Source organism: Xyrauchen texanus, chromosome 29 (assembly GCF_025860055.1).
Source record: "Xyrauchen texanus isolate HMW12.3.18 chromosome 29, RBS_HiC_50CHRs, whole genome shotgun sequence".
Lineage (NCBI taxonomy): Eukaryota > Metazoa > Chordata > Actinopteri > Cypriniformes > Catostomidae > Xyrauchen > Xyrauchen texanus.
In genome coordinates this window covers 27,778,368-27,806,067 of record NC_068304.1, presented here as the reverse complement: position 1 = coordinate 27,806,067, position 27,700 = coordinate 27,778,368, and the positions used below count along the sequence as shown (strand labels likewise).

At 37.6% G+C, this 27,700-nt stretch overlaps 1 protein-coding gene across 3 annotated transcripts; it reads left to right on the top strand.

Annotated features, from left to right (window-relative positions):
• Positions 1-96: 96 nt before the first annotated feature.
• On the top strand, positions 97-23,660 carry LOC127622933 (relA-associated inhibitor-like). 3 transcript variants are annotated; one of them, XM_052097118.1, is made up of 14 exons: positions 97-241; positions 923-1,041; positions 9,493-9,579; positions 9,722-9,837; positions 12,165-12,699; positions 13,732-13,824; positions 13,910-13,989; positions 14,427-14,775; positions 19,113-19,594; positions 19,688-19,822; positions 20,106-20,239; positions 20,334-20,500; positions 21,122-21,315; positions 23,552-23,660. In XM_052097118.1, exons 2-14 carry the CDS (start codon positions 957-959, stop codon positions 23,603-23,605), a joined length of 2,511 nt encoding a protein of 836 aa, XP_051953078.1. In that variant the 5' UTR covers positions 97-241; positions 923-956; the 3' UTR covers positions 23,606-23,660. The 3 variants fall into 3 exon arrangements, with proteins under 3 accessions (XP_051953078.1, XP_051953077.1, XP_051953079.1); XM_052097117.1 differs by having other exon boundaries at positions 19,110-19,594; XM_052097119.1 differs by lacking the exon at positions 923-1,041 and having other exon boundaries at positions 114-241; positions 19,110-19,594.
• Positions 23,661-27,700: the final 4,040 nt, after the last annotated feature.

Genomic DNA, 27,700 nt, shown 5'->3' with positions numbered 1-27,700 from the left:
GCAACAAATGAAATAGTTTCTGGTCGGCATTGCAGCGCATTGTTTACATGCGCCAGCTGTGCGACTGAAACACCTGGGTAGAAGTGGGAAGTGGGCTGGACTGTGAAAGATATATTAAAACTTCACAGTCAAGAGTTAAACACCGTTGAAATGTTTGCCGAGAAGTCATGTAGCACATCCGAGCTCAGTCAGTGGAACTAAGCTCTAGCGGTTTACTTCAATGCTATTACAGCTGTTCAAGGTACAATAATGTATTTTTTTGAATCTTCTTGTGCTTCAGAGTTCAGCTCGCAGTTTTACTTGATCTTTTAGGCGATGTTGGGCTGCTCAATAGACTCGGTCGAGTCCATTTTCATTATGTCAGGTTATTTCTATGCTAGTCATCAAGCCTTTGTAGATTTGAAACATTTCAGTGTAAAAATCTGTACTGTGTACGATAGGGTTTAAGGATCCTTTTTGTTTCGAGATGTACGAGGAGTCAGAGGCACTCCTGGAAGTTAATGGAAATCATATGTCTTCAAAGCTCAGGCATGAAATAATGTAACTGTCTGTTAAACAAGATGAAGTCTTTGAATCCTCCAGAGCCTATTTGTGCTCTTATATATTTAGTAATAATGTCGTTTTGTAATGTAAGGTGTTGTTTAGAATGGTAATAGCAACATAAAAGCACATAAAGACCTGTCAACATGAAAGCCAATTATTTTTCATATAAACGTATATGTTTTTTTTGGGAGAGAAGCCTGATAGCAGATCACAATGTGTTACCTACTTTGATTCTTGTTTGAATGTATGAGGCTGAAACCATGATATAAGGATTGACCTTTTACACATGCACCATATATCTTTGGGTCAACATTGTGGTGCTTTGTACTCTTTTCTAAAGCAGGTTAGTAATGAGTACCTTCATGTAATTTCTATGCAGATAGGACTGGACACAATTCCAGCATGCAAGCTTGATGCTGTCAGAACCAACAGAACTGCAAACTTGGCCACAGGAACGTCCCACCTACTTTTTTAGAAGTGAATCAGTGCTACAGCGGGGTGAGGGTCGTAAGATCCAAATCATTTATTCACTCTTTAGTCCATGTCGTGTTAGAGGGTGGTGAGATCAGAAGCAGATAGCTCCCCCTTAAATAGTATCTTTTGAGTCAGTGTTTTACAAATCATGTTCCATTATTCCAACTATGCAGAAAAGTTAGACCTAAAGTTAGCCCATCATTTTCACTATTGAGAGGCTTGTAATCTAAAGATGCTTGAAATCAATATTAGCAGTAGATAGCATGAATAGTAGTGTACAATGTGTTAATTTATTTTCTTAGTTTGGTCACTGTTCAGGCTTTGCATATTTGTGTTATTGATTTTTATTTTTCGTCCGATGAATGCCCTTCCTGCTCCGTCTTTGCTGATAATAAAAGTCATTTTACCACCTTGGCAAGGTTTTACATGAATTCCAAACCTGTTACTCGCTGTTTGGATTTATGTCCTTGTTGGTTTGATCTTATCAGCTAGACTTTGACACACCCTTTCACCCTCTCAAATAATGGTTGGATGGTCTTGATGCCACGAGGTAGTGTACAGTCTTAGATGCATCATGAATGCTCACATTCACATACTATTACAACATAGTCTCAGACAACTCCTAATAATTCGTATAAGATGGCAAAATCGTACGACTTGGTTTGTACAAAAAGGGATAACTTTTTATTCTCATAGAGATCAAACAATCAACAGAGTTCCAGATCAATACATTAAAGACAAAATATTTTAGCTAGCCTTCATCTTACACAACTCTTAAGGAAATGTCAATGAACAAATCTGGTTACTCGTTCAATTTAATGCAATAAGAATGACTGAGGTATGTCAATTAATTTTAAAATGCTTGTTCCAAACCCAGTGTTTTCTTGCCTCATTGGGAAACAAAAGTTATTTTCCTGTTAAAATAATGTTTAGGTTTGGGATTTTAGTTTGGAGTGAGGCTAAATTTTGAAGAAAAAAAAGAAAACAAAATCATAAGAACGCTTGTTCAAAACTCAGATGTTTCTCTTTCTTCCGTGGTAGTCAACAGTGATTTTCCAAGTAAAATCATGGTTAGGTTTTGGGTGTGGGTAAGGGGTTAGACTTTATTGGCAAGTATAGTTTTGAGTAAGGGTTCAAATTCATCCTAACTTGCTGTTTGGGTTGGGCTGCATTCATGATGCCACCTGTTGACAATTGCCCAAAATGTATTTCATCATTACATTCTGATTAATGTAAAAAGGAAAAAAAGGATGACAAATAAATGACATATTCCTTAGAAAGTCATTTTCAAATCAGGCATAGCAACTGATTGAGAAATGAGAGAGTGAATGTGAACAAATGGTTTCTGTAACCACACCTCAATCTGTTGGTAAAGAGCATTGCCTTGTTAACTCTTTAATCATTCTGTTTTCTGCCTCAGGCTCAGTGCGGGCTAGGTCTTGTTATCACTGTTCCCGAAAGTTATTATTATCTAAAGCATCACTCTCAAATCCACTGCATTCTTGGCTCAATATGCCAGGCCCTACTGCAACGGCACTTCAGCAAAAGTGCTACATTTTCAGTCACGCTTCAATCGGCCAGTGATTATTGAGTTGTGAATGAGGAGTGGAAATCAGGGATTAAGGTCTGAGTCATAAAGAACGTGAGAGGACAGATAGAACAAATATCAGGACACACCAGGGGGTGACAATTTCAGCAGTGTGCTTGAGTAAGGTGTCTTAAAGTGAGTTCTACGAGGTGACCTAGAGGTGAATCAATTACTCAGTGAGAGTTAGTAGACTGATTTTCTTGACAAAACAAACAAAACTGAGTGGCTGGATGGAAAATTAGCACAAACACACTTTAATGTCTAAGTCTAATTTAAAAAAGACAATTGAGAAATTTACATGAATTTCCTATTTATAATTATGCCACCCTTTTGCTTTAATGACAGCATGCACATAAGCTTGCATGGATTCCACAGGTTTATGCAAAACTTGATCCATGTTATCCCAGCATGATTTGAGAATGTTCCAAAGGAAAATTGACCTTTTGTATAGGAGTTCTTCAGATTTTCTTACAATTGATTAGTGACCTAAAAATAGTGCAGAAAATATTAAGTAATTAAATGGCTCTCATTCACTAAATCATAACATTTATTTGTTTTGCATTTTTCAAAATTCTGGGGCCGGTTGCATAAAACTGTTTTAGACTAGTCTTACTAGTTAGTCGTCTAAAATGTTGGTCTTAATTTTTTCAGTCAGTTGCATAAAAACTCAGTCTAATTAAAGACCAAAATGTAAGACAGCACACCTCAGGCTAACTTTTGTTTGCATTCCATTTTGCCAATGAAAATAACTGCCAGCTGAGCCAGTGGGGGCTGAAAGGGGCTTGAGTTGAGACTTGATGTTGTGTTTTTAATTATTTGGGTTAAATCACTAAATGTGTTCATTAACCCTTGTGCATCAATTAAAAAAAGTTACACATAGGTTCATTGTGGACAAAAATGTCCATGTCCAAAAACTGTCATAAAAATATTATAGATTTATATTTTTTTCCACTTTCACTGACATAATTTTTTTAACCAGCATTAGCTCTAATCATAATGACCAAACATTCATTCATTTTTAGAATTTTAACCCTTTAAACGCTGGTTTGTTTACATAATGCCACTGTTATTTTTTTAGGAAAAAATGAGTAATTATTTTCAATTTAATAGATGCTAAGCAGAATTTTTTTTCTTTGATTATTAGAGCCTCGGATATGTCAGTGATTAACAACAACATTCATTTTGATGCTTTCATATTTTTTATGCAGTATCAGATTTTAAAAAAAGCTACCACTCAGGTCCATAATGGACAAAAATGGCCATGTCAAAAAAGTGTCATAAAAATATTATAGAATAATATTTTTTTCTACTTTCACTGACTTATATTTTAACCAGCATCAGTTCTAATCATAATTACCAAACATTCATTTATTTTAAGAATTTTAACACTGTTGTTTTTTATAAAAAAATATAATAATTATAATTATTTTCAATTTAATAAATGCTAAACAGAATTTTTTTTATTTTTATTATTAGAGCCTCAGACACATACAAACCACACTCTGAAATCCATACCAACACACTCACACAATTATATATTCATAATGTATCTAATTGGCTCTATATTATGCATAAGCCAAAAACAGCAGAAAACAACAACAAAAGCGATGATATGCCAAACCTGAAAAAATGGCACGATCTGGTAAAAAATATTTAAAATGTAAATTTTGAAGCCTTGCCAACATAATGAAAGCATGTTAAACAAGATTGCATAATTTTATAGTTAAATGGCACTGGGATTAAAAATCGCAGTTTTAATGGGTTTCAATGTGCCATTTTTGTCCAAAACGACGCTAAGAGGGAGTATTTTGTGTAACTAGTGCAAAAAATATATTTTTAAAGAAAATAGGGTGAAATATTAAAATTCCAATAAAAATTCACACCTGAGGAAAATTTTATGCAGTTAGCATTAACACAGACAAAGTTATCAAAAAAACAAAACTGAAAAAAACAAAAATGTCCACAAGGATGCACAAGGGTTAAAATAAATTTTGAAGCATTGTAGTCCTCTAATAAGCAAATATTCTCAGCGAATAATTTTTTTTATTGAGCGTCCACTGTCGGCTATTTTATTTAAGCTGTTCAGTGTCTTATTTTTCCCACAATGCAATGCAAATTAGACCATCTTACTAAAGACAACTTTGAGCTTGTTTTATGCAACAGGCTTTCTATGGCGTCTTTAGCTAGTCAAACTAATTGTTAGATGCAGTCTTAAGTTAATGCTATGTTTATGCAACCGGCCCCTGATCTATCTAAATATTTCCATGTGTAAATGAGATTTTCAATGTGAACTCAGACTTTTTGAACAGCCCAACTCTCTCTCTCTCTCTCTCTCTATCTATCTATCTATCTATCTATCTATCTATCTATCTATCTATCTATCTATCTATCTATCTATCTATCTATCTATCTATCTATCTATCTATCTATCTATCTATCTATCTAATATTTGGCAAAACTACACTGTAAAATGTATTAACCTGCAGTTGTTACTTCAATCTGCCTTATGGAGCTTTTTCTACCTGATCTATCTACATTGTGACCCAATGTATTCAAGTTGATTCATGATTTTAGATCATATTTTTAAGTTTAATGTAACCACATTATTTAGAAGTGAACCACAATTTAGATTAAAATTTTTATCATTGTGTGCATCAAGTGGCTGGTGAATGTTATAAATAATTAAATCATTTAAAGGGGTCATGACATGAGAAACCAAATTTGCCTTGATCTTTTGGTATATAAGAGATCTTTGTATCATTAAAACGTCCTGCAAGTTTAATATTTTAAGACGTCCTCCCCATTCTAAACGAATCATTTATTTAATCAAACTCAAAATACAGCTCGTTCTGGATTCATGGTTAGAAGTGACGTGACGGTTAGAAGTGACGTACCAGCGTTTGCATATGACCGCCTCCAGCGCAAGACAACTACGCTCATTTCGTATCGCCGTGCGCCTCACAAGTGTTCAGTCGATGGACAGCGAGCTCTGACAGAGACTACTTGTGCACAGGAAAATTACGATGCCACACAGATGTGCTGTTCCTGGCTGTGGTCAAACAAAACCTCTGAATAAGCTGCCGAAAGATCCAGACGTCAGGGAAAAATGGATGCAGTTTATTTTTTGCGGACGTCCCAGTCATGGCAGTGTTAACTTAAGCGTTTGTTCTGTACATTTTAAGGATGACTGTTTTGAGAACAAATCTCAATATGATGCTGGCTTTGCCAGAAAACTGTTGCTCAAAGATAAGTCCGTGCTGACTATTCTGGGAACAACGACGACGCAAACTGTAAGTAATCTATTTTAAACTTTAAACTACTTTTTAAAGCGCAATTTCATTCATTATGAATAATCACAGTGTTTTTACTTAGTTTACTTGCATATTGTTCTGGCTGGGGGCGTCAATAATTGATACATAGGCACTGACGTTAGCCAATCATAACAGTGGGCGTTAACACTGAAGTCTTAAATGGAAAACGCCCCCAAAACAGACTGTTTGAATCAGAGGATGAGAAACAGGGTGGGAAAAGGTCATAAATCACTAGATTTTAAAAGTTTTTCTCAAAAAAAAATATATTAATACTATAATTGCACCTAAGGGAACATAATAATACAATAAAAAAACCATGTCATGACCCCTTTAAAGGCCAAAACTGACATTTTGTAACATATTTTACATTTGTAACATGAATGATATGTAAATCTTCTATCAAACCCATTACAGGATGACTCAGTATTGAATAAGTTAGAAGAATTGACTGGCTTATTGAAACTACACAGAGAACAGCCATAATAACTAATAAACTCTAGTCTCTCCCTGTGCTACCATAAAGGACATCAAGTACCATATTAAAGAACAGAGGTATCAAAATGCATTGTTACTGCTGAATTTAATTCTGATAACAGAGGGTAAAGGTCTAATGGGAAGTGTCTTATGTGATACATAACTTAAGCATCTATGTGTCTATATACAGTACATAGCCCATATGTCTATACATTTACAGACATGTTGGGTAAAGCATATATAGACACATGGGCCTAATCTGCATGCAAAAGTCACAAGTGATGAAGTTCATTTTGTCACTCATCTGTGGGTCATAGCTCTTCATTCAAATGCCTTCAGAAAACAGTTAATTATACAAAGCAGGAGTAGCAGCAACATGCCTGTGGACAGCAGATCACTTTATAAATCACAAAGATGGAGTTTCCCTGCTTTAAAAATATTATAGGCAGTATTTGATCTCAAGGCAATGAGAAATTGGACTGCATTAGAAAGACTTGCTAACCTATATGTATTTCTTTTTGAGCTGACATTTCAGTAAGCAAAGCATGTTTTGTCGGTTCACTGTTGCCTAAGATCTTGGGCCATGTACACACTACAAAGTTTTGGGAGTGAGGACCACATTTAAATGCATGTGTGAATCCCCTAAATTATCAGTCCAGTTGTTTAAGGAATGCAGAAGTCACTCCTGAAATTGCGATGGTCAGTTGACAGTGAAAATCATAGGAACATTTTGGCTTCTTGAGGCTGTAAAAAGAAACAAGGATGCCAACAGTTTAACCTGTTCGGTCTGTTAGCTGTTGTTTACCAAAGTAATATTCGCAAGCAGAGACATATTTCTGTCTGTCAAGTATTTAGAAAAAAATACCTTCAACTTTGCTCTCTCTAGACTGTAATTTATAAAATGCCGCTAAGGAAAAATTGTGGAGAGAAACAATGCACTTCTGATGAAACACTCTCAAAAGAGAGTGGCGTCACTAGACATACTACATTAACGACTAGTTTTTTTGTTCCGTTCCATACACATTACGTTGGAGTCTATTTGGTTTTAAAATTCACTTGTCTCTCCAATAAGCCTAAATAAATGATTTCTGTGTATACAGAATGGGATTAAGCACTCAGAAAAGGAGTGACAACCAAATTTTGCTGCTGTTAGTCTATTGCTATAATTTATAGAATAACCACTGGTGTAAAGCAGTTAGAATGGTTTTGTAAGAGTTAAGAAGCACTTGTTTTATTCTGCATAAAATAAAGGGCCTCTGCAGCAAATAAACACAGCATAGTACTGCAAGTAACCTAGAATATAGAGTAATTTGTTGGAATTTCTTTTGTTGAGACAAGAACCACATGTCAAGACATGTCAAGTCAATTTTATTTGTATAGTGCCTTTCACAACACACATCGTTTCAAAGCAGCTTTACAGAAGTTCAGGCATTAACGGATGATAAAACTGTAATGTCTATCATGTCTGTGAGTCATCATTGTGTAATTAGATAAAATACTATTGTTAATCGTGTTTAAAAATAAGTAATTCAATAACAATTGTATTAATAACCCCACTGAGCAAGCTGAAAGTGACTGTGGCAAGGAACACAAAACTCCATAAGATATTGTTAATGGAGAAAAATAACCTTGGGAGAAACCAGACTCACTGTGAGGGCCAGTTCCCCTCTGGCTAACAGCATGAATATAATGTAAATATTACTTATGTATAGTTAATGTCATGGTTTAAAATTATTAAACTAAGTAAGTGTTAAGGGTCAGTGTTAAACATCGATTTTGTTTGAACTGTAAGATTAATGACCAATGTCTTTGAAGTCCATCCTGGATTAACTGCAGAAGTTCACATAGGTGCAATTGTCCTTGTTAATTGGCTGATGAAGGCTTTTGTTGGCAATTGTTAGTCTATGCATTCCATTTCAAGATCTTAGTCTATCAATAGACTGAGGTGATGCAGGAAGAGATCAGGGATGTGAAACGCAGTTTAACCTGGCTGGTAATTTCGGTGAGGTTCGGTGTGGTCCATCCTAAATCCAAGGTTCAGACAATGGCATATGAAGTATCCCATGTCTTATAGTTGGAGTTGGCATCAGTTCATCCTCTGAAGTCTATCATAATAGACTGAAGTGATGTTTGGCTGCATTTAGTCATCATCATTCAGCGACACTTAGCAGTGGAGTCCAACACGAAGCAGGAAGGGTGCTGGATCTAGCCAGTTCTGGTGACCTCAGGATAGGAGTCCCGAGGTTGAGACAAGGAAACAAATAAAATAATATAAGCATAGATGCCATTCAATTTATTGCAGAGTTATAAATCATGATCAATGTTTCTGGTTTCTGGTTCACGCAGACCCAACTAAAGCAGCCTAATTGTGGGTTGGAGGACACATTAGGTGTATGCCTGGCTAAATAGATGAGTCTTTAGTCTAGACTTAAACTGAGAGAGTGTCTGCATCTGGAACAGTGTTAGGGAGACTATTCCATAGTTTAGGAGCCAAATATGAAAAGGATCTACCTCCTTTTGTGGATTTTGATATTCTAGGAACTATTAACAGGCCAGAATTTTGCGATCATAATGAACATGTTGGAATATAGCGTGGTAGAAGGTCACTTAAGTACTGCGGAGCTATACGTAGCTTTATACGTAGTTAACAGAATTTTTAAATTAATACGGAATTTAACAGGTAGCCAATGTAACGATGATAAAATGGGGCTAATATGATCATATTTCTTGGTTCTTGTTAGCACTCTGACTGCTGCATTTGGAACCAATTGAAGTTTATTTATTGATCTTGCTGGACATCCTCCCAGTAATGCATTACAATAATCTAGTCTTGAGGTCATGAACGCATGAATTAGTTTTTCAGCATCAGCAACAGAGAGCATATGCCTTAATTAGCAATATTTCTTAGGTGGAAGAATGCTGTTCTACAAACATTGGTAATTTGATTTTCAAAGGACAGATTTGTATCAAATATAACACCTAAGTTCTTCGCTGTTGAAGATGATGTAACAGTACATGGACTTCCAAACAATGACATGACTGAACAACCAAACAAGACTGAACATTAAGTGTGACCAATCTGCTCTCTCTCTGTTCACTCAGGCAGTTTATTGAATGAATTGGAGGTCACACCAACAGCAAACACAGACATCATGAATTCCCATAGCAGCTTTGGGTGCAACTTTATGTGTGAGTATTACAATACAATTAAAACATATTGCTGTTTAATTCCTGTTTAACTTTAATGTAGGCATCTTACATGTTCACACTTGCTAAAATCTTCTCAGTCTCTTGTTGAGTCTTTACTCAAGGTTTTGTTTTTGTGTTGTAGTTGATTCCATCAATGATGAACTAAGTGCATCTTTGACCACAGCTGACGAACTCTCACGGGAGTTCAGCTTGCTCCTACAGGAATCCACTCCTGTTGTGCAAACCACCACTGAACAGGTACAGAACACAAAACTAAGCCATTCTTATTCCAGTCAAGCCATTGTTGTTCCTTAATTACGACTCTAAAACGCCAACTTATGAGAACCAAAACCAGAGATTCTAGGTTGTAATGTAATGTAATGAATTCTGTCTCATTTACTAACCAAGATTAATGCATGTATTTGTGTGTGAAACCTGTGTGTAAACGTTTTAACACAGAATGTGCTTCCACATACAAGGATTATTTCTTGGTGACTGAAGGTTCCAGTGCACAAACATTACAACAACAAAACAGAGAAAATTAAAGATAAAATAGAATAAAAAAAAAAACTAATAGAAGTATATATAAATATAAGTATATATAGAAATACACAATAAGACTATATTTTATAAAATAATATATATATATATATATAGTATGTACAAATACAAATCAGTTATATACAGTGTAAGGCAATGTAATGCAGAAGGGTTAGGAAATGTTAAATAATATAATTGACTAGTCTGTGTATTGCAGAATAGTTTTTAACTGTTTATGAGATGGATAGCCTGGGGAAAAAACATTTCTTGTGCCTGACGGTTCTGGTGCTCAGTAGATTCGGCCAGAAGGCAACAGTTCAAAAAGGTAGTGGGCTGGGTGAGTGGGGTCCTGAGTGATTATAACAGCCCTATTCCTCTCTCTGAAAGTGTGCAGTTCTTGAAGGGAGGGCAAGGGGCAACCAATAAACTGCTCAGTCTTCTGATGTCTGATTACGTAGATGAACGATACCAGGCAGTTACTGAATTGCAGGAGACTCAATGACTGCTGAGTAGAACTGGAGTAGCAGCGCCTGTGGCAGGTTGAACTTCCTCAACTGGCAAAGGAAGTAAAACCTCTGCTGGGCCTTTTTCAGTCAATGTGTCACTGTGCGTCTCCCACTTCAGGTCTTGTGAGGAACCTGAATGACTCCACTGCTGCCACAGTGCTGTTTAGAATGGTGAGCGTGGTCAATATTGGGATGCTCCTCCTAAAGTTCACAATCATCTCCACTGTTTTGAGCGTGTTGAGCTCCAGGTTGTTATGATTGCACCAGTGAGCCAGCTGTTCAAACTCCCTTCTGTATGCAGACTCAACATCATCTTGGATGAGGCCGATGACCGTAGTGACGTCTGCAAACTTCAGGACCTTGACAGAGGTGTCCTTGGCGGTGCAGTCATTGGTATACAGGGAGAAGAGTAGTGGGGAGAGCACACATTCCTGGGGCCACCAGTGCTGATCATACATGTGCTTGAAGTGAATTTTCCCTGTCTCACTAGCTGCTGCCTGTCCATCAGATAACTGGAGATCCACAGATAGATGTGGGAATAAAGAGCTGGGTTAATTTATCCCATAGGAGAGCTAGGATGATGGTGTTGAAAACTGAAGTCCACAAAAAGGATCCTTGCATATGTCCCTGGCCTGTCCAGGTGTTGTAGTATATGATGCAATCCCATATTGACTGCATCATCCACAGACCTGTTTGCTCTATAAGCAAATTGAAGGGGATCTAGAAAGTGTCCAGTGATGTCCTTCAGGTGGGCGAACACCAGTCTCTCAAACGACTTCATGATCACAGACCTCAGAGCGACAGGTCTATAGTCATTAATCCTTTGATCTTGGGTTTCTTTGGGACAGGAATTACAGTGGAGCATTTTAGACAAGTGGGTGAAACACCATCTGGGCCTTGTGCTTTCCTTGTCTTTTGTTTCCGGAAGACCCGGCACAACTTCACAGATATTAAGTGCAGGTTGAGTAGCAGGAAAGGGGTGGGGTTGCAGGAGGTGTTGGTGTTTGTGTGAAGTGAAGGGCAGAGCAGGTGTGGAGTGTGAGACTGGTCTTTTCAAATCTACAGTAAAACACATTCAAGTCGTCAGTCAATTGTTGGTTTCCTACAGTGCTGTGGGTGTCTTTAAATTAACTATGTATTTCAGGCCTCTCCACACTGGTTTTTAGCTGAAAACTTGTTTTCAGCTTCTTAGAGTAGCTTCTTTAAGCCACAATAATTTCCTTAGTCTGTGTGTTTTTGGCCTGATTATAAGATTTTAATACAAGATTTATCCCTGGTTCTGTAATCCCTGTTCATCCTCTTTGGTATGACGAAGCTGAGTTTTCCTTTAAACCATGGTTTGTCGTTGTTGAACGTTAAATACTTAAAAACACTTGTAAGCAATTATTAGTGAATGAGATTCATTGTCTAAATAAAAAAAGATGACCAATACAATTTCACTTACATTCTGTGTGAGTTTTAGATGATGAAGATGTAGCTACTGTAAACATTCCTGTTCTACTGTGTTTTGACACCAACATCATGGCCTTTTTATTTTAGAGTTCTGGCCCCAAATCCCAGAATGGTAGTGTTGGGAACAGCAGTTTGTACAGCGCAAACAAAAATGTCAGTGAAAACATCCAGGGGAGCTCCACAAGCAGCCTGACCACAGTTCCCAGCCAACACTCCCTGAACTCCACCCTCAACAGGAAAGACTCTAACCTGGATGTGCTTCCTGCCATCGTGCTTGGGCCGTCATCTCCTGCACCAAACCTGGACTCATCTCCCAGCCCTTTAACCCAGCAGCACTCACCATTTTCATCACCGAGTACTATTAGACGAGCACAACCAATGCCCCTGAGGCCTCAAAATCCTAGAGGATTACTGAGCTATAGGGAGCAACCACCCATTTCCAGTCCCACCTGTGACAACAAAACCTCTCACAGCTTGCTGCAGTCCTCAGCTAGTCCCTTGGCTATGTATGACTCTTCAAGTCTCAGGTCTTCGAGGTTGGATAGAACGTCTTCCCCTCAACCTTTCAATCAACCAGCTGCCAGTACCCTACCACGCAATTTCCAGCCATTCAGACCCTCGGGTAATTGAACATTGTTACTTTCTCTCTTCTGTGCTGATCATGGAACATTTTTAAGTGTATTCAAATTATGACTCCCTGCTACATGAGAGATGGGACAAAATAGGCTGCAAAACTGAAATAATAAAGTAAGTTTTTGGATGAATCTTTTGAACATGTTCAGGTATTGCAGATATTCACCTGTGTTTGGGTGCAGTCACCTACAGAACTTCTTCCATCTTAAAAAATGTTTTTGTCCTTCCTATTACACTGTCAGTACGTTTACAAGAGCAATTATAATTGAGCTACAGCAGGTTTTTGCTGAGTCAAGGTAGTCTTCATCTCTCTGTCCAAGTATACATGACACAATGCGTAATCGTATATTTGAAGGAAGGACATCACTTTAGGAAGTGTTAAGATACACCGCGCATCACCTTTTTCTTTCAGAGAAAGTGCACAACACCAAGGCCATCTGTGATCTGATTAACATGTATTCGTGCTGGACGAAGCCAAGCTACAATTGCATTATCTTGGTATGTTATGTATATTATATTTTAAAAAGACAAATTATTGTTTTAGTCCTACAAAATCGAATTTTAAAAGTTCACGTTAACACCGTCAGATAAAAAAATAATGGGGCGAATTCACTAAACCGCTGCATAATTTTGCGCATGGTATTTCAGTCGAAAAACGTGCGTGTTATTCACTAACCACCCGCAATCTAGTTGAAGCAGATGCAATCTGCACTGAAATAGTGCTGCGTCTTGAGTATTTAAATGAAGTCATTGTTTTTCCTTTCTGCACAAACTCCTAATTTCCTTGTACATTTGGCTCATTATAGCTTGTGCTTTGTTGACAAAACTCTATTATTTGCTCGGCTCAATAAAAATTGCACTATTACCGCCCGAGGAGAGCAGGTGGTTAACTGTACATTTTCTATCAATCATGGCAACAGCATTTATCAAATAATGATCAAATGAAGGAGAAGAGCATTATAACTGGGATGAGGCTCCTTTGCTGGTTTCCTCATTCGTTCTTTCTGCAATCTTATTTTAGAAGAGGGAATTCAGAGAGAGAAGAGCCCCTCTAAGTGGAACGAGACAGACCTGGATGTGCCATTTGATAGAAGGCCTCACCAAAGTTATGACAGTAAGTCCATAACTAGAAGCCCATATGAATCAAGAGTGGCCCAGTCCTCTCTCACTGTCAATGCTTTCTTTTTTTTTTCTCATAGAGAATGAATGGATAAGACCATCTGTACCCAACAGCAATTGGAAAGAATCTAATGTGGATGCACCTCCTTCCGCTAAGAAGGTTTGCAAACTTGTAGGGTGTGCGTGTGCATCTGTGTGAAATACTGTGTGGTAAATCCAAATGCCTGTGTAATTATCCACATGGCACAATTACAGAAGTATGTTCTTGTTGTATCACCTGAAGCAACTGAAACATGGATCTGTGCCAAATATTTGCAAGAACATAACCGTAGAGTTGTTCTAAGGATCTCCTGTTCTCTTTCTCTCCCTTAAAATAAACGATGTAACTTTTTGAGGTCTCTTGAATGCCTAATTTCCTTGGGGACCCAATGAAAAAAAAAATGTTTGTTTTTATATACAGTATAATCTTGTTTAAACACCTTCCAGAAAAACATGTGTAGACAAACAGGCAACAGTTTATTACACGTTATTCTTATTTATCTTGCACTCTCTCTCATATCCTTCATTCTCTTATGCTTGATCTTTCTCTTTCATCAGGATACCGTGCCCCACCAGCTCTCATCCTCTTTCAGCTCACTCCCACGGAACACCCATATCTCAGAGTCCCCTGATCTCGCCTTAACCACCAGCTTTCCTTATGGCCCTCAGCCAATCATTTCCCGTATCTCCATTCCACCTGCAACCTCTGGAGTCCGGCAGCATAGGCCCATCCCACTGTCCTTTATAATGAGGCTACAAAACCCCTGCTATGCTGCAGATGCCTCCAGATATGCCCCTGGTCCAGTGAAAGACCCACAGCAAGGCCAACATCTTCCCTTGCCCAGAGAGCACTTGCAGCAAGGTCAGATCCCTCAACCTCAGAAACAGCCTGCCTATTACAAAGAAGGTACCCTGCAACTATTCTTTCTGTTTGTGCATATTTAAAATGGCTCTATGGAAGAGTTTTTGGTTAAAAATAAACAAAATGCCATTATTGATTGAGTACATAAACAGTGTTCAAATCAATGTCCTTACCTTACCCCACCCCAATTCACTATGGTAAGCAGTAGCGGCTAGTGACCAAAGATATAGATCTTGCTCCTAGCACTATGTTTTCTTTTGCCCACTTATTATCCTTTTAGAAGATAGCCTGTCTGTTTAAAAACCACTATAAGCAGCGGCATCTCTGCATTAGGGGCAAGTGGGGCTGAGCCCCGACAGAGGTGGCACTGTTGTGCAAAATGGGCAGCATCATCATACATTTATTTGAAGAAATAATATATTTTCTGCATCTTAAACTTTTTTTATGTTCATTATGCAAGAAAAAAGTAGAAATTCTTTTTAGAAATTCTAAAATAATTAAGTCTGTTGAGTGAAAGCCTTTTAATTGTTTTAATTTGCTATGCATGGGGCTTGCCCATTGTACTCAATGTTATTCAATAGAGATCTGGAGAAAGTCATGCGCATGTGCAACACGCCTTTATTGATGGCTCGTTGCACATGCTTTGATCATATGTATGTCAAACTGTTGACATGAGCCTCAGAGATGACCGCTCATGAGAGCAGACCTGCATAATGAACTGCTTGTTGGATTAGTTTAAGAGCACTCATCATTTCAATGAATTGCTTGCTATTGCTTTGAGGAGTTGTGTTGTTGATGCATTCATTTATATTACAGTAGATTACAATAACTGTAAATATTGAGAGTCTGTTCGTTTTGATTAGTTTTGTAATGTTGTTCATGCGAGATAATACACACAGCCTTTGACGTTTTGCCCATCTATGGTTTTCTTTCACTGTCACTTGAGATTTTTGACAAGGATGTGTAGGTTTTAGTGATGTTTTGTGCCGAGATGAAATTATTATATTATTAAATGTTTGTGTGTAGCATCAGTTAAGAGAGTGCACTAGAAAAAAAACTTGATCGGTCACACTCTGTAAAATTTCTGTCATGATCTCTTTTTATCTGTCATACTAGCTTTCATTTTATATGTAGTAGAGCCACATTCAGGTGCATAGCATCCATTATATTGACATATTCATGACAGTAGGCTTACATGATAGATGTTTTGACTCAACATGCCTTAAAGTACACTCAGCAATTCCTGAGAAACATTGTTGATATTCAAACTCAACTGCCAAAAAAAACACACCCCTCCCTTCCATGCTCCATTGGAAGCTCCGCCCACCAAATTCAGTTGCTGCTGCTAAGATAACTTGTAGAGAAGAAGAGACGGTTTTACGCATACCAGCTCCAGACACTTACAACTCTCCTACTATCAAATTTAACATCACAACAACATAGCACAATTTGAGTTAGCCAGCTATCGAGAATAAAAAGGGCAATATCTGCATCTGTATTCAAGCCTTTTACCTCTCGGTGGTCTCTCCACCGCTGAAAAGCCTTGCAAATGCTGTCGCGGCTCCTAGCCCTCGACTTTTCATAATCCTTTATATATCTTAAGTTTATATTAATTTTACCTTTTTCTCTTGGTCTGTTTCTCAGCCATTTGTCCTCCTTGGAGTTTAGAAAGTTCGCATCAACCAGAATTGCCGCCACTCTTCTTATGAATTTCCCTCTCGCTCGGATACCCCCCATCCTGTGCATGCGCAAGAACCACCCCCTGTTGCTGATTGGCTGGAGTATTGTTTTGTTGATCAGTCTGATCCACTTTGTTTTTGTCCCATTTACCAGAGCTAGGGCTGTGTACAAATTTTTGATTTTTTTTGTCCACCCATAGAACAGACAGATAGCAGACTGTGAGGAGATATTTGCAGAATTTGACAAAGGGTATTGGATTAGAACTACTGAGTGCACCTTTAAGTGTGGTGAAACCAAGGTGTTCTAGGGTGAACGTTCTACCTGTCAATCAACTGCTGTACTAAAACAAAGTTTTTAAACTTTGCCGGTTAAAGCGCATACATACAAGTTTACAGAACTTTGTCATTGTCCCTGATTTGAACATGAAGTGCTTATATGAGAAGTGCATCTCTGCAGCTCAGTTAATGCAATCACTGCACTTCAATAACTGACAATTCTGCTCTGATTGCTGTATAATTGGCTGAAATGATGCACCGCTTTTTTCATGCTTTCATTTTTTTATTATGCATTTATACACTTTATTATCATGCATTAACTCACTGAAGTTACACATGATGTATGCAGTCATTAAATCAGAAACCCTCTAAGCCTCTACTCAAAATCCAAACACTAAAGAGACGCACAATACCAGGTGTAAAAGATGATGGTGCCTGTTAATACACATCTTAATGCATCTTAATACCAGGAAATAAATGGTACATACATACAGTGGGAATGAGAGAGACAGAGAGTTATATCAAAACTGATGCACTAGGTTAAAATATGTCAAAACGGCAGACAGCATTTGGAATTATACATCAATGTTTCAAAATTTGGTAAAATCGTGTTAAGTTTGTGCCCCACCAGAAATGATGATCCTGAGATGCCACTTACTATAAGTACAAGTTACCACAAAGCAGTTCCCCATGAAATGTATAATCATCTCAAGTTGTTTAAAATGTACTGATTTCATAGCACAGTAATGTATATATAAATTTTTTAATTACTGAATATTATTGTCATGTTTAATAAAGCATAATTCATCCTCATCATTATTTAATCCTCGTTTTATGTTTTTGGATTTCAGTATTATTGTGTTGAGTGCATAGACTATTGTAGTAATACGGTTTTACTTGCATTATCAACTGAGGCTGAACGATATAAGATAAAATAATAAAGTCTTCCATTGATCTTATCTTAACCATATCACGAGTTTCATCTCTTAAATTGCTAAGTGTAATACAAACATTAATAGTAGATAAAACATTTTAATTATAATATTAAAAATTAAATAATATTAAAATAAAACTGGTAACTGGTAACTGGTGGTGGTTTATTATCAATGTAAAAGCGCTTTGAGTGTAGTGTCAGAAAAGTGCTTAAAGTGTCAAATTCACTCATTTGTCTTTGTCAAAGAAAGTCATATTTTAGTTTTAAATGTTTAATAGAATAACATAATATCAATGTGAAAATAGCACATTATGACTCTGGCTCATGATAACACACAGGCGATGTCCATGTTAGCTCAAATCATGAGATCCATCTGCACAGAAGAGCAGTGCCGAAACAGATGTCTCCAGATGTCTAGAAACCACAGATGTCGCTAGAGTGCACTAAGTTGCTTGTTCAGCTTTAAATGCTCTTCTGACGGATGAATCTCATGGTTTGAGGTTACCTGGACATCGCCTGTGTGTGATCATCACAGGGAGATATTCCGAGCCGGAGTCAGAACATGCTATTTTCATGTTGTTACTAAGTTATATGATTTCATATTTAAACCTGAAATATGACTTGCTTTCACGAAGATAAACAACACTCTTATTAACATATTATCAGTGAATTAATTTTACACTTTTTTTCTGACACTACGCTCTAAGTGCTTTAACATAGAGAACTCTCCTCAATCACCGCCAATTACCAGTGTATTTTAATATGATTATTCAAGTGTTTATTCATCTACTATGTTTGTATTGAACTACACTTATCAATTTAAGGGGTGAAACTTGTGATATGGCTGATACGAGTTCAATGGGAAGACTTAATATATTATTTTGTACAGCCTCAGTCAATAATGGAAGTGATCTGTAACACTAAAACAGTAAGTTTATGTAATGCACACAATAACACTGAAAACATAAAACAGCCCTCACTTCTTTTCTGTGTTTACGGACATGATGTAACAACGTAAAGAAGAATGACATAAGCCAGCAATTTTTCGCCAATTCCGACCAGACTGCTATTTCTAATTCAATTAATTTTTATAGGCTAAATATAGGGGTAAGTAAAGGACATTGCTTTGAACACTGATTATGTACTCAATCTATAATGGCAATTTGTTAATTGTTAACCAAAAAATCGTTAATTAAAATTTTTATTAGTATTCGGTCATCATTTACTTGCCGTCATGTTTCTCAACCTGCATGACTTTCTTTCTTCTGTGGAACACAAGAGGAGATGTAGGCAGAAAAGCGTGCCTCAGTTACTTGCAATTTCACTGCAGTTTTTCCATACAATGAAAGTGAATGATGACTAAGACTAACACTCTGCATCTCTTGTGTTTAATTGAAGAAAGTCATGGGGGTTTGGAAGATCATGAGTGACATATTTTCATTATTGGCTAAGTTATCCCTAAAAGTTTGTTTTGAATGCAAATAATTAAGCAGTTCTTCACCCTGGAGATGTTGAAGCTGAGCTTGACAGACAGGATAGCACTACAATAGAAGGCCCTGTGTGCTTGACTGACCAAAGCAAGAAACCAGAAGAAGAGGGTAAAGAAGATCCAGAGATGCTCCCTCGCCCACTCAGCCCCACTCGCCTGCAGCCTGTGATTGCCCCTGAGGCGGAGCTATTTGGAGACCTAGAGGATGTGATGCGGATTCGGGCCGAGTTCCCGAGGGCCCTTAAGAGAAGGGGCTCTGCTGATGTTTCTCAGCCCCTGACAGATTTGCCTGTTTCCCAACCCAACTATTACAAGCAGATGATGAATAAAATGTTTCGCAGGAAGGCCCTCTACATCAAGGAGGAACAGTTTGTTACTGAAAAGGGCAACTCTTCAGATGGAGAGTCCCAAGTCTACAACAGTCCCAAATCTACAACAGAACCTCCGTTTCCAATCACAGAGATCCAGGTCATCTCTGAACAAAAGGTAAGGGGAGACAGATCCAATATTGCACAAAAACAGTTGATAATAGTGACTATTAAGAAGATATTGACATTTTTTTCTTACCTGCTCTGACAGAGCCTTCACTCTATCTTGCGGAAAGCCAGAAAAGCCAAATCGTTCAGCCGGAGAGCTCGCCTGAGCCCACTGGTGCTGATGTTGGATGGGGCTTTAGTAGGAGAATTAGAAACTGTACAGAGGGCTGCAAAGGAGGTTTGTCACAATGCTTTAAGGATGAGCACATATACCTGAGTACACGAAAATTACAGCAATCATCGATCATGAAAACACATTAATTGCGTGACCGGACAAATTCTAGTAAAAATTATATGAAAATATGCCAGAAGAATGGTGCCTCATTTATCTTAATTTTGTTTTTGTCAAACATTTCAGACGTTACAGCTTCATTTTCTGTTTTAGCAGTATTTTCTGTAAAGTTACTTCAAAACTATTTGTGTTGTATAAAAATGTCTTGACTCGATGTGTCCCCCTACAGATGAGTGACCCAAGTCAGGCTAATGATGAAGGCATCACGGCCCTTCATAATGCCATCTGCGCTTTACAATTCCCAGTAGTCGAATTTCTGGTGCGGATAGGGGCTAACGTTAGCGCTCAAGACAGCCACGGCTGGTGAGCATATCAATTTAACAAGAGTTGTATGTGTGTATGTGGACGGGTTGTTGCATTTGTGTGTGCAGTATGTACACTCTCATCTTATTGGCAGGACTCCTCTGCACTGTGCTGCATCCTGTAATGACCGTAAAATGTGCGAGTTCCTGGTGCGGAACGGGGCAGCGGTGATGGCAGTAACAGACAGCGATGGTGCCACAGCAGCACAGAAGTGTGACCCGTATGCTCCGGGCTTCGAGGAGTGTGAGAGCTTCTTGAAGGGTAAGGATGATGTCATGAGAAAAATTATGCAAGTTTACGTTGCTCGTGTACAGGTTAAAAAAGGTAAACCACGTGATGAAACTTGAGGTTTCACAGGCATAATGCCTCATGTGCATTAACTCCCATCATTATATTTAGCATGTCACAATGAGCTGTACATATCCTAAACAAATAGTATCATGCATCCATATGGTTTGGAAAGGATGTCAGTAATAGTGAGCTAATTCTGAAATGATTGGGTGGAGGTTAAATGTAATACACCCTTATTAACAGACAAACAGTGAAACATTTTAGCTAGTAATTGAGCAAAGTGGTGTATTATTTTATGCGCCCGGGTAGTCCATGTTTCTAAATCATCAAGATTTTAGGTTAACCTTTTAAGGTAGGTCCTGTGAAAAAAATATTTTTAAAAGTACTAATATTCCATGTAGTTTCTCAATTAATGAGGTCATAAAAATGGCATGCATAATAATTAAATAATTTGAAAATATTCAATAAATGTAATATGATGCAGAAAATAATGAGCAAAATGCTGCTTAAAAAGTTTTATATAAGTGTCACCCTGCAAGATATGTCAACTTAAAGCAAGTGTCCAGCTTCATGGAGTGTGATTTTGATTAGGCGTGGAGGAAGCCATGGGCGTGGAGAACAGTGGGGTGGTGTACAGTCTATGGGAATATCCTTCCCAGGCTCCAGACGAGTTGAGCTTCAAAGAAGGAGACATGGTCACCATCCTGCAGAAGCCTGAGGGGGTGGACTGGTGGTGGGCTTCACTATGTGGCAGAGAGGGCTTTGTACCAAACAACTACTTTGGGGTAAGAGGAGCCTGTTTACAAAAAAACAAAAAAAACAAACACATAACCAGCTAATGCATTAGTTAGCCAAACACATGTCCTAGTTTCTCCATTTCTAACAGTATTTTGTATATAAATGCAGTAAGCTTGCTAAAATCCAGCTAAACCCATTTTTGATGATAGCTGATTGTACATAGTTTCTATTTGCTCCAAGCTGGTAATGTATTGTCATTAGCTGATCCAAGCCAGTTTAGATCGTTAATCAGTTGGGCTACCAGTCAGTGGCATCGAGATCAACCTGGTAAGTTACCTTGGACCGGCAACAAACAGGCTAACCAACTTAAAGTGTCATGAAACCCCCTAGTTCAGCACCAATCTTTCACACCTCAAACTGAAAAATGACTGGGCATGAACTGATGTAAAATTGTGGAGGGTTCTGGGATGATGGTCAAGAGCTACTTCCAAAACACTAACCCTAACCTAACACATTATGATTAGAGATGAAAACAAGAGTTTTGGGGAACTTTACTGTATATACATTTTGGGACAAAGGTGTGAAGAGTGAAGACAATAGATCAGTTTGCAAATCTGCAAAAATATTTGGATGTTTTGTTCAAACATTTGAGAATGAATTAAAACAGCACTCATTACCATCAAAATAGCACTGCTTTGAGACTTTACATTAAGTCATAGATATTTATTCTTACAAGGAGTGTTTAGGGTTTAACACAATTTAACTATTGACAGCATTTGTGGCATAATTCTAACCACAGAAAATAATTTAGACTCATCCCTCTTTTTCTAAAGAAAAAAACAACATTCAGATACAATACACAAAATATTAAATATGCACTGTTCTTCAAAAAGTATAGCCTCAATACTTAATGAATAATGTGTGTTAACCTGACTCTAGTGTGATAAATTCACTTACTAACCTTGTCTGTGTAAAGTTATCCAGTATTTCAACTCCATTGTCATGAAAACATAACCCAGATCAACCATGTAGGCATAAATCCCAGAACCTTTCGCACAATGTAAAGGATATGAAAAAGAGAGCCTACGAGTGATTTTTGGTCTCATTGCGGTGTTTAGTGTAAAAATCCGCTCTCATGTCTGTTCCATGAGTAATGTTGAAGTTTCCCACCTGCCCGGAACAGTTGTTACGTCTCATGCAAGAGCTCACACTGATTGGATGGAAGCGTTCGTTCTTATGAATATTGTGGAGAAACTATCTACTGACATACATGTATGCTTATATATATCTTACCAATCATGTTTACGCATATACCTCATTTTTGTGACGTTGCTTCTGTAATGGTAGACAGCTGGTAGGTAGCTGTGCCATGCATAAACCTCACTCCCTAGGCCTCAAGAGGTGCACTAGCGACTAACGCTAGGAGCTGTAGCCTTTAGCCTCCACGTTAGCGCACCCATGCCGGAGACGCTGGTTCGAATCCCACTTGGAGTGGGTCGAGCAGGACCGGTTACACTTCAATTTTGTTTTTAAACCGGAAGAACGAAATGGCTCAATAAAATGAAAAAATAAATAAAAAAAATTTCCCCTCAACAATTAACATAATGTGTGCTATCATTGTTTTCAATAGTGTGGGAACTGTACATATCTTTTAACATCTCAACAACATTTTTTGGGGTTTCATAACCCTTTAAAGATACAGTATATTTCCTCTGATAATGGGTTAGGTTAGGGGTTAACCTTCATCATTTAGTGACCCTCACATTTTTCTAAACCTGTCTGACTTACTTGCTTATGTAGAACAGCCTAGTCACCTGTCACTTTCATTTAATCTTTTTTCCATACAACTAAGTGAATAGTGACTAAGACTTAACATTCTGCCTGATATCGCTTTTTGTGTTCAAAGTCATGAGGGTGAGTAAATGTACATTTTTGGTTTTATCCATCCCTTCGGGCTGGTATGACCTGGATTTTACAGCATGGAAGATCCAGAGTTGGGTGCATTCATACACAAAAATAATACATGAAATATTTTCGTGGTGACTTTCACTAAGGGATTTTTTATGCTGTTGTTTAAAATGCTGTTAGACTGGTCAGGTGTAGGAAAATGTTTCCATGCATACATTCCCCTAATTTTTACTCTGCATTTAAAGGTCATATTCTCAATGTCTGCTTAAAAATTCATACTATTAGCATGCAGTGGACAATGAGGTTTGGCAGGTCTTCATGGAACCTCATTCTCATGCCTCTCCCTCTCTCTCTCTCTCTCTCTCTCTCGTGCAGCTATTTCCAAAAGTGCGGCCCAAGTCACCGTGCAAAAGCACAGAATCTAGGTAATAGACTCTGATCCATGCCTGGCAAATCTGAGATCCCTTTTTTTTTTTTTTTAAAACACACAATGTTTTTTCCCCCTCATTCTAAACTATACATTGGGACAGTCGTTATGGGATTCTATACATTCACACTGCAGTAATTCAGCAATCTGACATAATTCATGTTTGGAGAGGCTAATTCTCTGTCTGGATCTGTGGGATTGAGAAAGGAAGAAAGGAATTCACAGACTGTCAGAGTTGTTTATCAGTTGTTAGTAGTAAAGATGCATCGGAACAAAGATATGTTAAAGAAGAATTTGAATGATTGGTTCCCTAACTCAGCTTCTGATTACAGTATTTCACCAAAAAAGTTTTTGTTTTTATGAAACATGATGATTGTTTTATCTGCTACCTATTTCTCACTTTAGATATGAAATATGTTTAAGATTTCTCCTCAAAATAACACATACTGTTCCCTACATGTGGGTTGTGTATTATAATTGGGATGCTTTGGTGAGGGATATTTTTTAGAAAGTGAGTTTTAGAGGTGTGTGTGTGTGTGTGTGTGTGTGTGTGTGTGTGTGTGTGTGTGTGTGAGCGTGTATTTATCACTTTGTGATAAGGATACAAGGATAGTAAAACCTGACATTTTTGACGTTGTGGGGACAATTTGTCAGTCCCCATGAGGAAAACTGTTTAGAAATCATACTAAATTATGTTTTTTGAAAATGTAAAAATACATAAAGTTTTCTGTGAGGTTTAGGGTTAGAGGATAGAATATAAAGTTTGTACAGTATAAAAACATTATGTCTATAGAAAGTCCCCATAAAACATGGAAACCCAACATTTTACTATTTTTTGTGTGTGTGTGTGTGTGTGTAAGTGTATTTTGTTTTGTTTCTTGTTAAATACTTTGACTGTGACTTTACAATGACAAATGTTTCTCTCTGTAATACCCTTGCACAAAATAAATAAATACATATTAATTGCATTAATGTGTTGTTTTTGATACTTTACAGCATGATCGAAGAAATGGGGTTTAAGTTAAAAGAAAGAACACATTGTAATCCCTAATAAAAATCTGCAATCAAGATTACATGCTGAATGTGTGTGTGCCATGATGTTTCTGTATCAAAGCCACCAGCAGAGGGCAACACCATCATATCTACAGTGGTCACTCAACAAGATTTTTTATTTATTTTTTGGGAGGGGACTTCAAATGATATGTAAACCTAATTTTCTTGACCTACTTGGTCAGGTATAAATGCAATATAATTTTTTCTGTATTTTGATTAATGATATTGATTTGGGTGCGGTGTGTTTTGAAGCAAATTTGTTTAATCAATTATCCAGCACAAATATGTGTACTTGGGTCTAATTAAGGAAAAATCAAGCTAGTAATTAATCTTTTAAATTAAATTCCAGAGGATTATTTTGATCCGCAATCTATGAAAGAAAACACATGCTTGTTCATTCCACAACAATATGGCAAAAGATTTATGCCAGAATTATATGTGGAAAGGAATAATTTCATACATGCTAATATAATTTTGGACATAACCTTAATACAAGTCCAACACATACAAATCTGCAATTTTAATAGTTCTATTTTTTCTTGTAATATTTTTATGCTTGTACAATTACATAGGTTTTTTGTTTCTTTGTCTTTTATCTATTCACAGCTGGGTACTTGTGTATTAAGAGGAGAGCAAATATCTGTACTTGTATAACAAAGCCAGATATCCTCAGTGCACGTTGCATGGTGAGATACAGGTCACTTCATATGCCTTTGTTATATTCCTGTTACGTTTGCAAAGAGCATTCTATAGATTACTTAAAGTGTGCTTGTTCGTTCACATACATGCCTAACCAATGTTTACCCTTCCTTGTCAGACTGTAGGACTGTTATTTGCAGAAGTCAGCAGTGGTGATTGTGTGGAGGTAGAACTCATTTGATGCCTCATTGGAACCCCATTATGATAGAGGAGAATTAAAATAGAGTGCTGTTGAGGCCTCAAACAGAGCGAGCACACCCTCCCTCAGAAATGAACATCATAGCCACACATGAATAATTTTCAGCCTTTTTTTCCAGTCTCTCTCGCTTTCCTGACCTCATCTCTTTATTTCCTATACTGCATTTTTTTGCCTTGTTGAGTTCCACTCCACTGCCAGCCATCGTCTGCTTAATTCCCTCTTGATTTTCTTCTGTCTTGCTCCTTCTGTTTTTTCTTCTTTCTGCCTGTCTCTCTTCTACCATTACTTCCTTTCCTTTTTCAGACACATACTGTTAGCCCAGAGATGAGTTGGCCATTATTAGAGATGGCATTTTGGCCCGTCAGCTCCTGACAGGCTTGCTGGATGTGGTAGGACAGCGTATGTGCACCCCAAAACAAATAAATGTGTAATCAGCTTCCAACAGATGGGCTACCTTGTGAAGAAAAAAAGAAATAAATTGAAAACCGATTAGAGTGGAAAAATGCCGTGGTAGAAATGAAAAGCTGTAAATGTTCTTTTATCTCTTAACCTCCATTCCCACCCACATGGAGGATGGGCTACCTGTCAGCTGAATATGAGGATAATCCATATTTTGGTGATTAAAATGAATAAACTGAGGGTGGAATATCATTGGTAGAGATGACAGTAAATCATCAAGTCTGATTTTCTGACCTATGCAGAAGACGAACAGAATTTTTGTAATGAGTCTAATATAGGTCCATCCGCCCGCCTTCCCATCCATTCATCCATCCTAATTAAGTTGCTTTATCATTGTACAGAAAAAAGTTAAATGTCTAAAATTCTGTGGCTTGATTGGTCAGTCCAAGAGCATTTACTAGATGCAGCTCAAATCACTTTTTTTCCCCTGTGAAACACCAAATATTTTATTATGAAATTGTCAAAGGTGCTCTTATCCATACAACGAAAATGCATGGTGATCACTAGCTGTCAAGTTTTGTTTAAATATTGATTCATATATATATATATATACACACACACACACACACACACACACACACTAAAGAAACACTACCATCAGACTAAGTCAACTTCATTTTTATTAAAATTGCTACTATGTTTTTTTGTTTGTTTGTTTATTAATTTGGTCATGTCTTGCCTCTAGGGCACCAAGTGAGTCAGGCCTGCCAATATTGAACCCTTAAAAACTAGCCTAGGTGCTGACTGATTTGGCTGGGCATGAGAATGCACCAAAGCACCAACACACAGGCCCACAAAGTAAACATATTTTGCAAAAAGAGACACAGCCACACTAAGCAACCATGCCAAAGGCACGACCCCCTCCCAAGTTCCCTAGCTGTCACTGATCCCAAAGGTCACACATGTTGAAATGTCTATTTTTAAATATTAAAGGTTGTGTGTTGAGTAATTACTGCAGAGGATATTGGCTTTATCAGATCAACACCTGGGAAATCGCTGTGTAAGCAATCACATTACTCAATGCTTTAGGCACAAGACAGACAAATGCAGTGCAAAGTGGCGCAAAAACATGCATGGATGGGGCTCCTCCTAGTATGAGACACAAGAAACTTACACAAACACAACTGATTTACGATCACACATTTAGACATTTATTAGATGAAAGTGTGTTATCTTGCCTCATCATCACTGAGTAAGTATGACATCTGCTAACCAGAATGACTGCAAAGATGCTGTTGCCACATGTTTTTGCTATGTAAGGTGTTCATTTGCATTTATGCATTTGGCAGACACTTTTATCCAAAGCAACTTACAGAGCCCTTATTACAGGGACAATCCCCCTGGAGCAACCTGGAGTTAAGTGCCTTGCTCAAGGACACAATGGTGGTGGCTGTGGGGCTCGAACCAGTGTCCTTCTGATTACCAGATGTGCTTAGACCACTACACCACCACCACTCCAGTGGTGTACAATGGACTGTACACTCCAGTGTTCACACGCTGTATGTACAATCCATTACATCAATTTGTTTATATCCATATAAGATATGGGGGAAAAAATAGATAAAAAATTAAGACATTTACAAAAGTTGTTTTTGTGTATTTTTGATCGTGTCGTTTTAGAATTTATCTTCTAATATTTGTCTCATGCACATCTTTAGTGCAACTGTCTTAAAGGATTTCATGATAT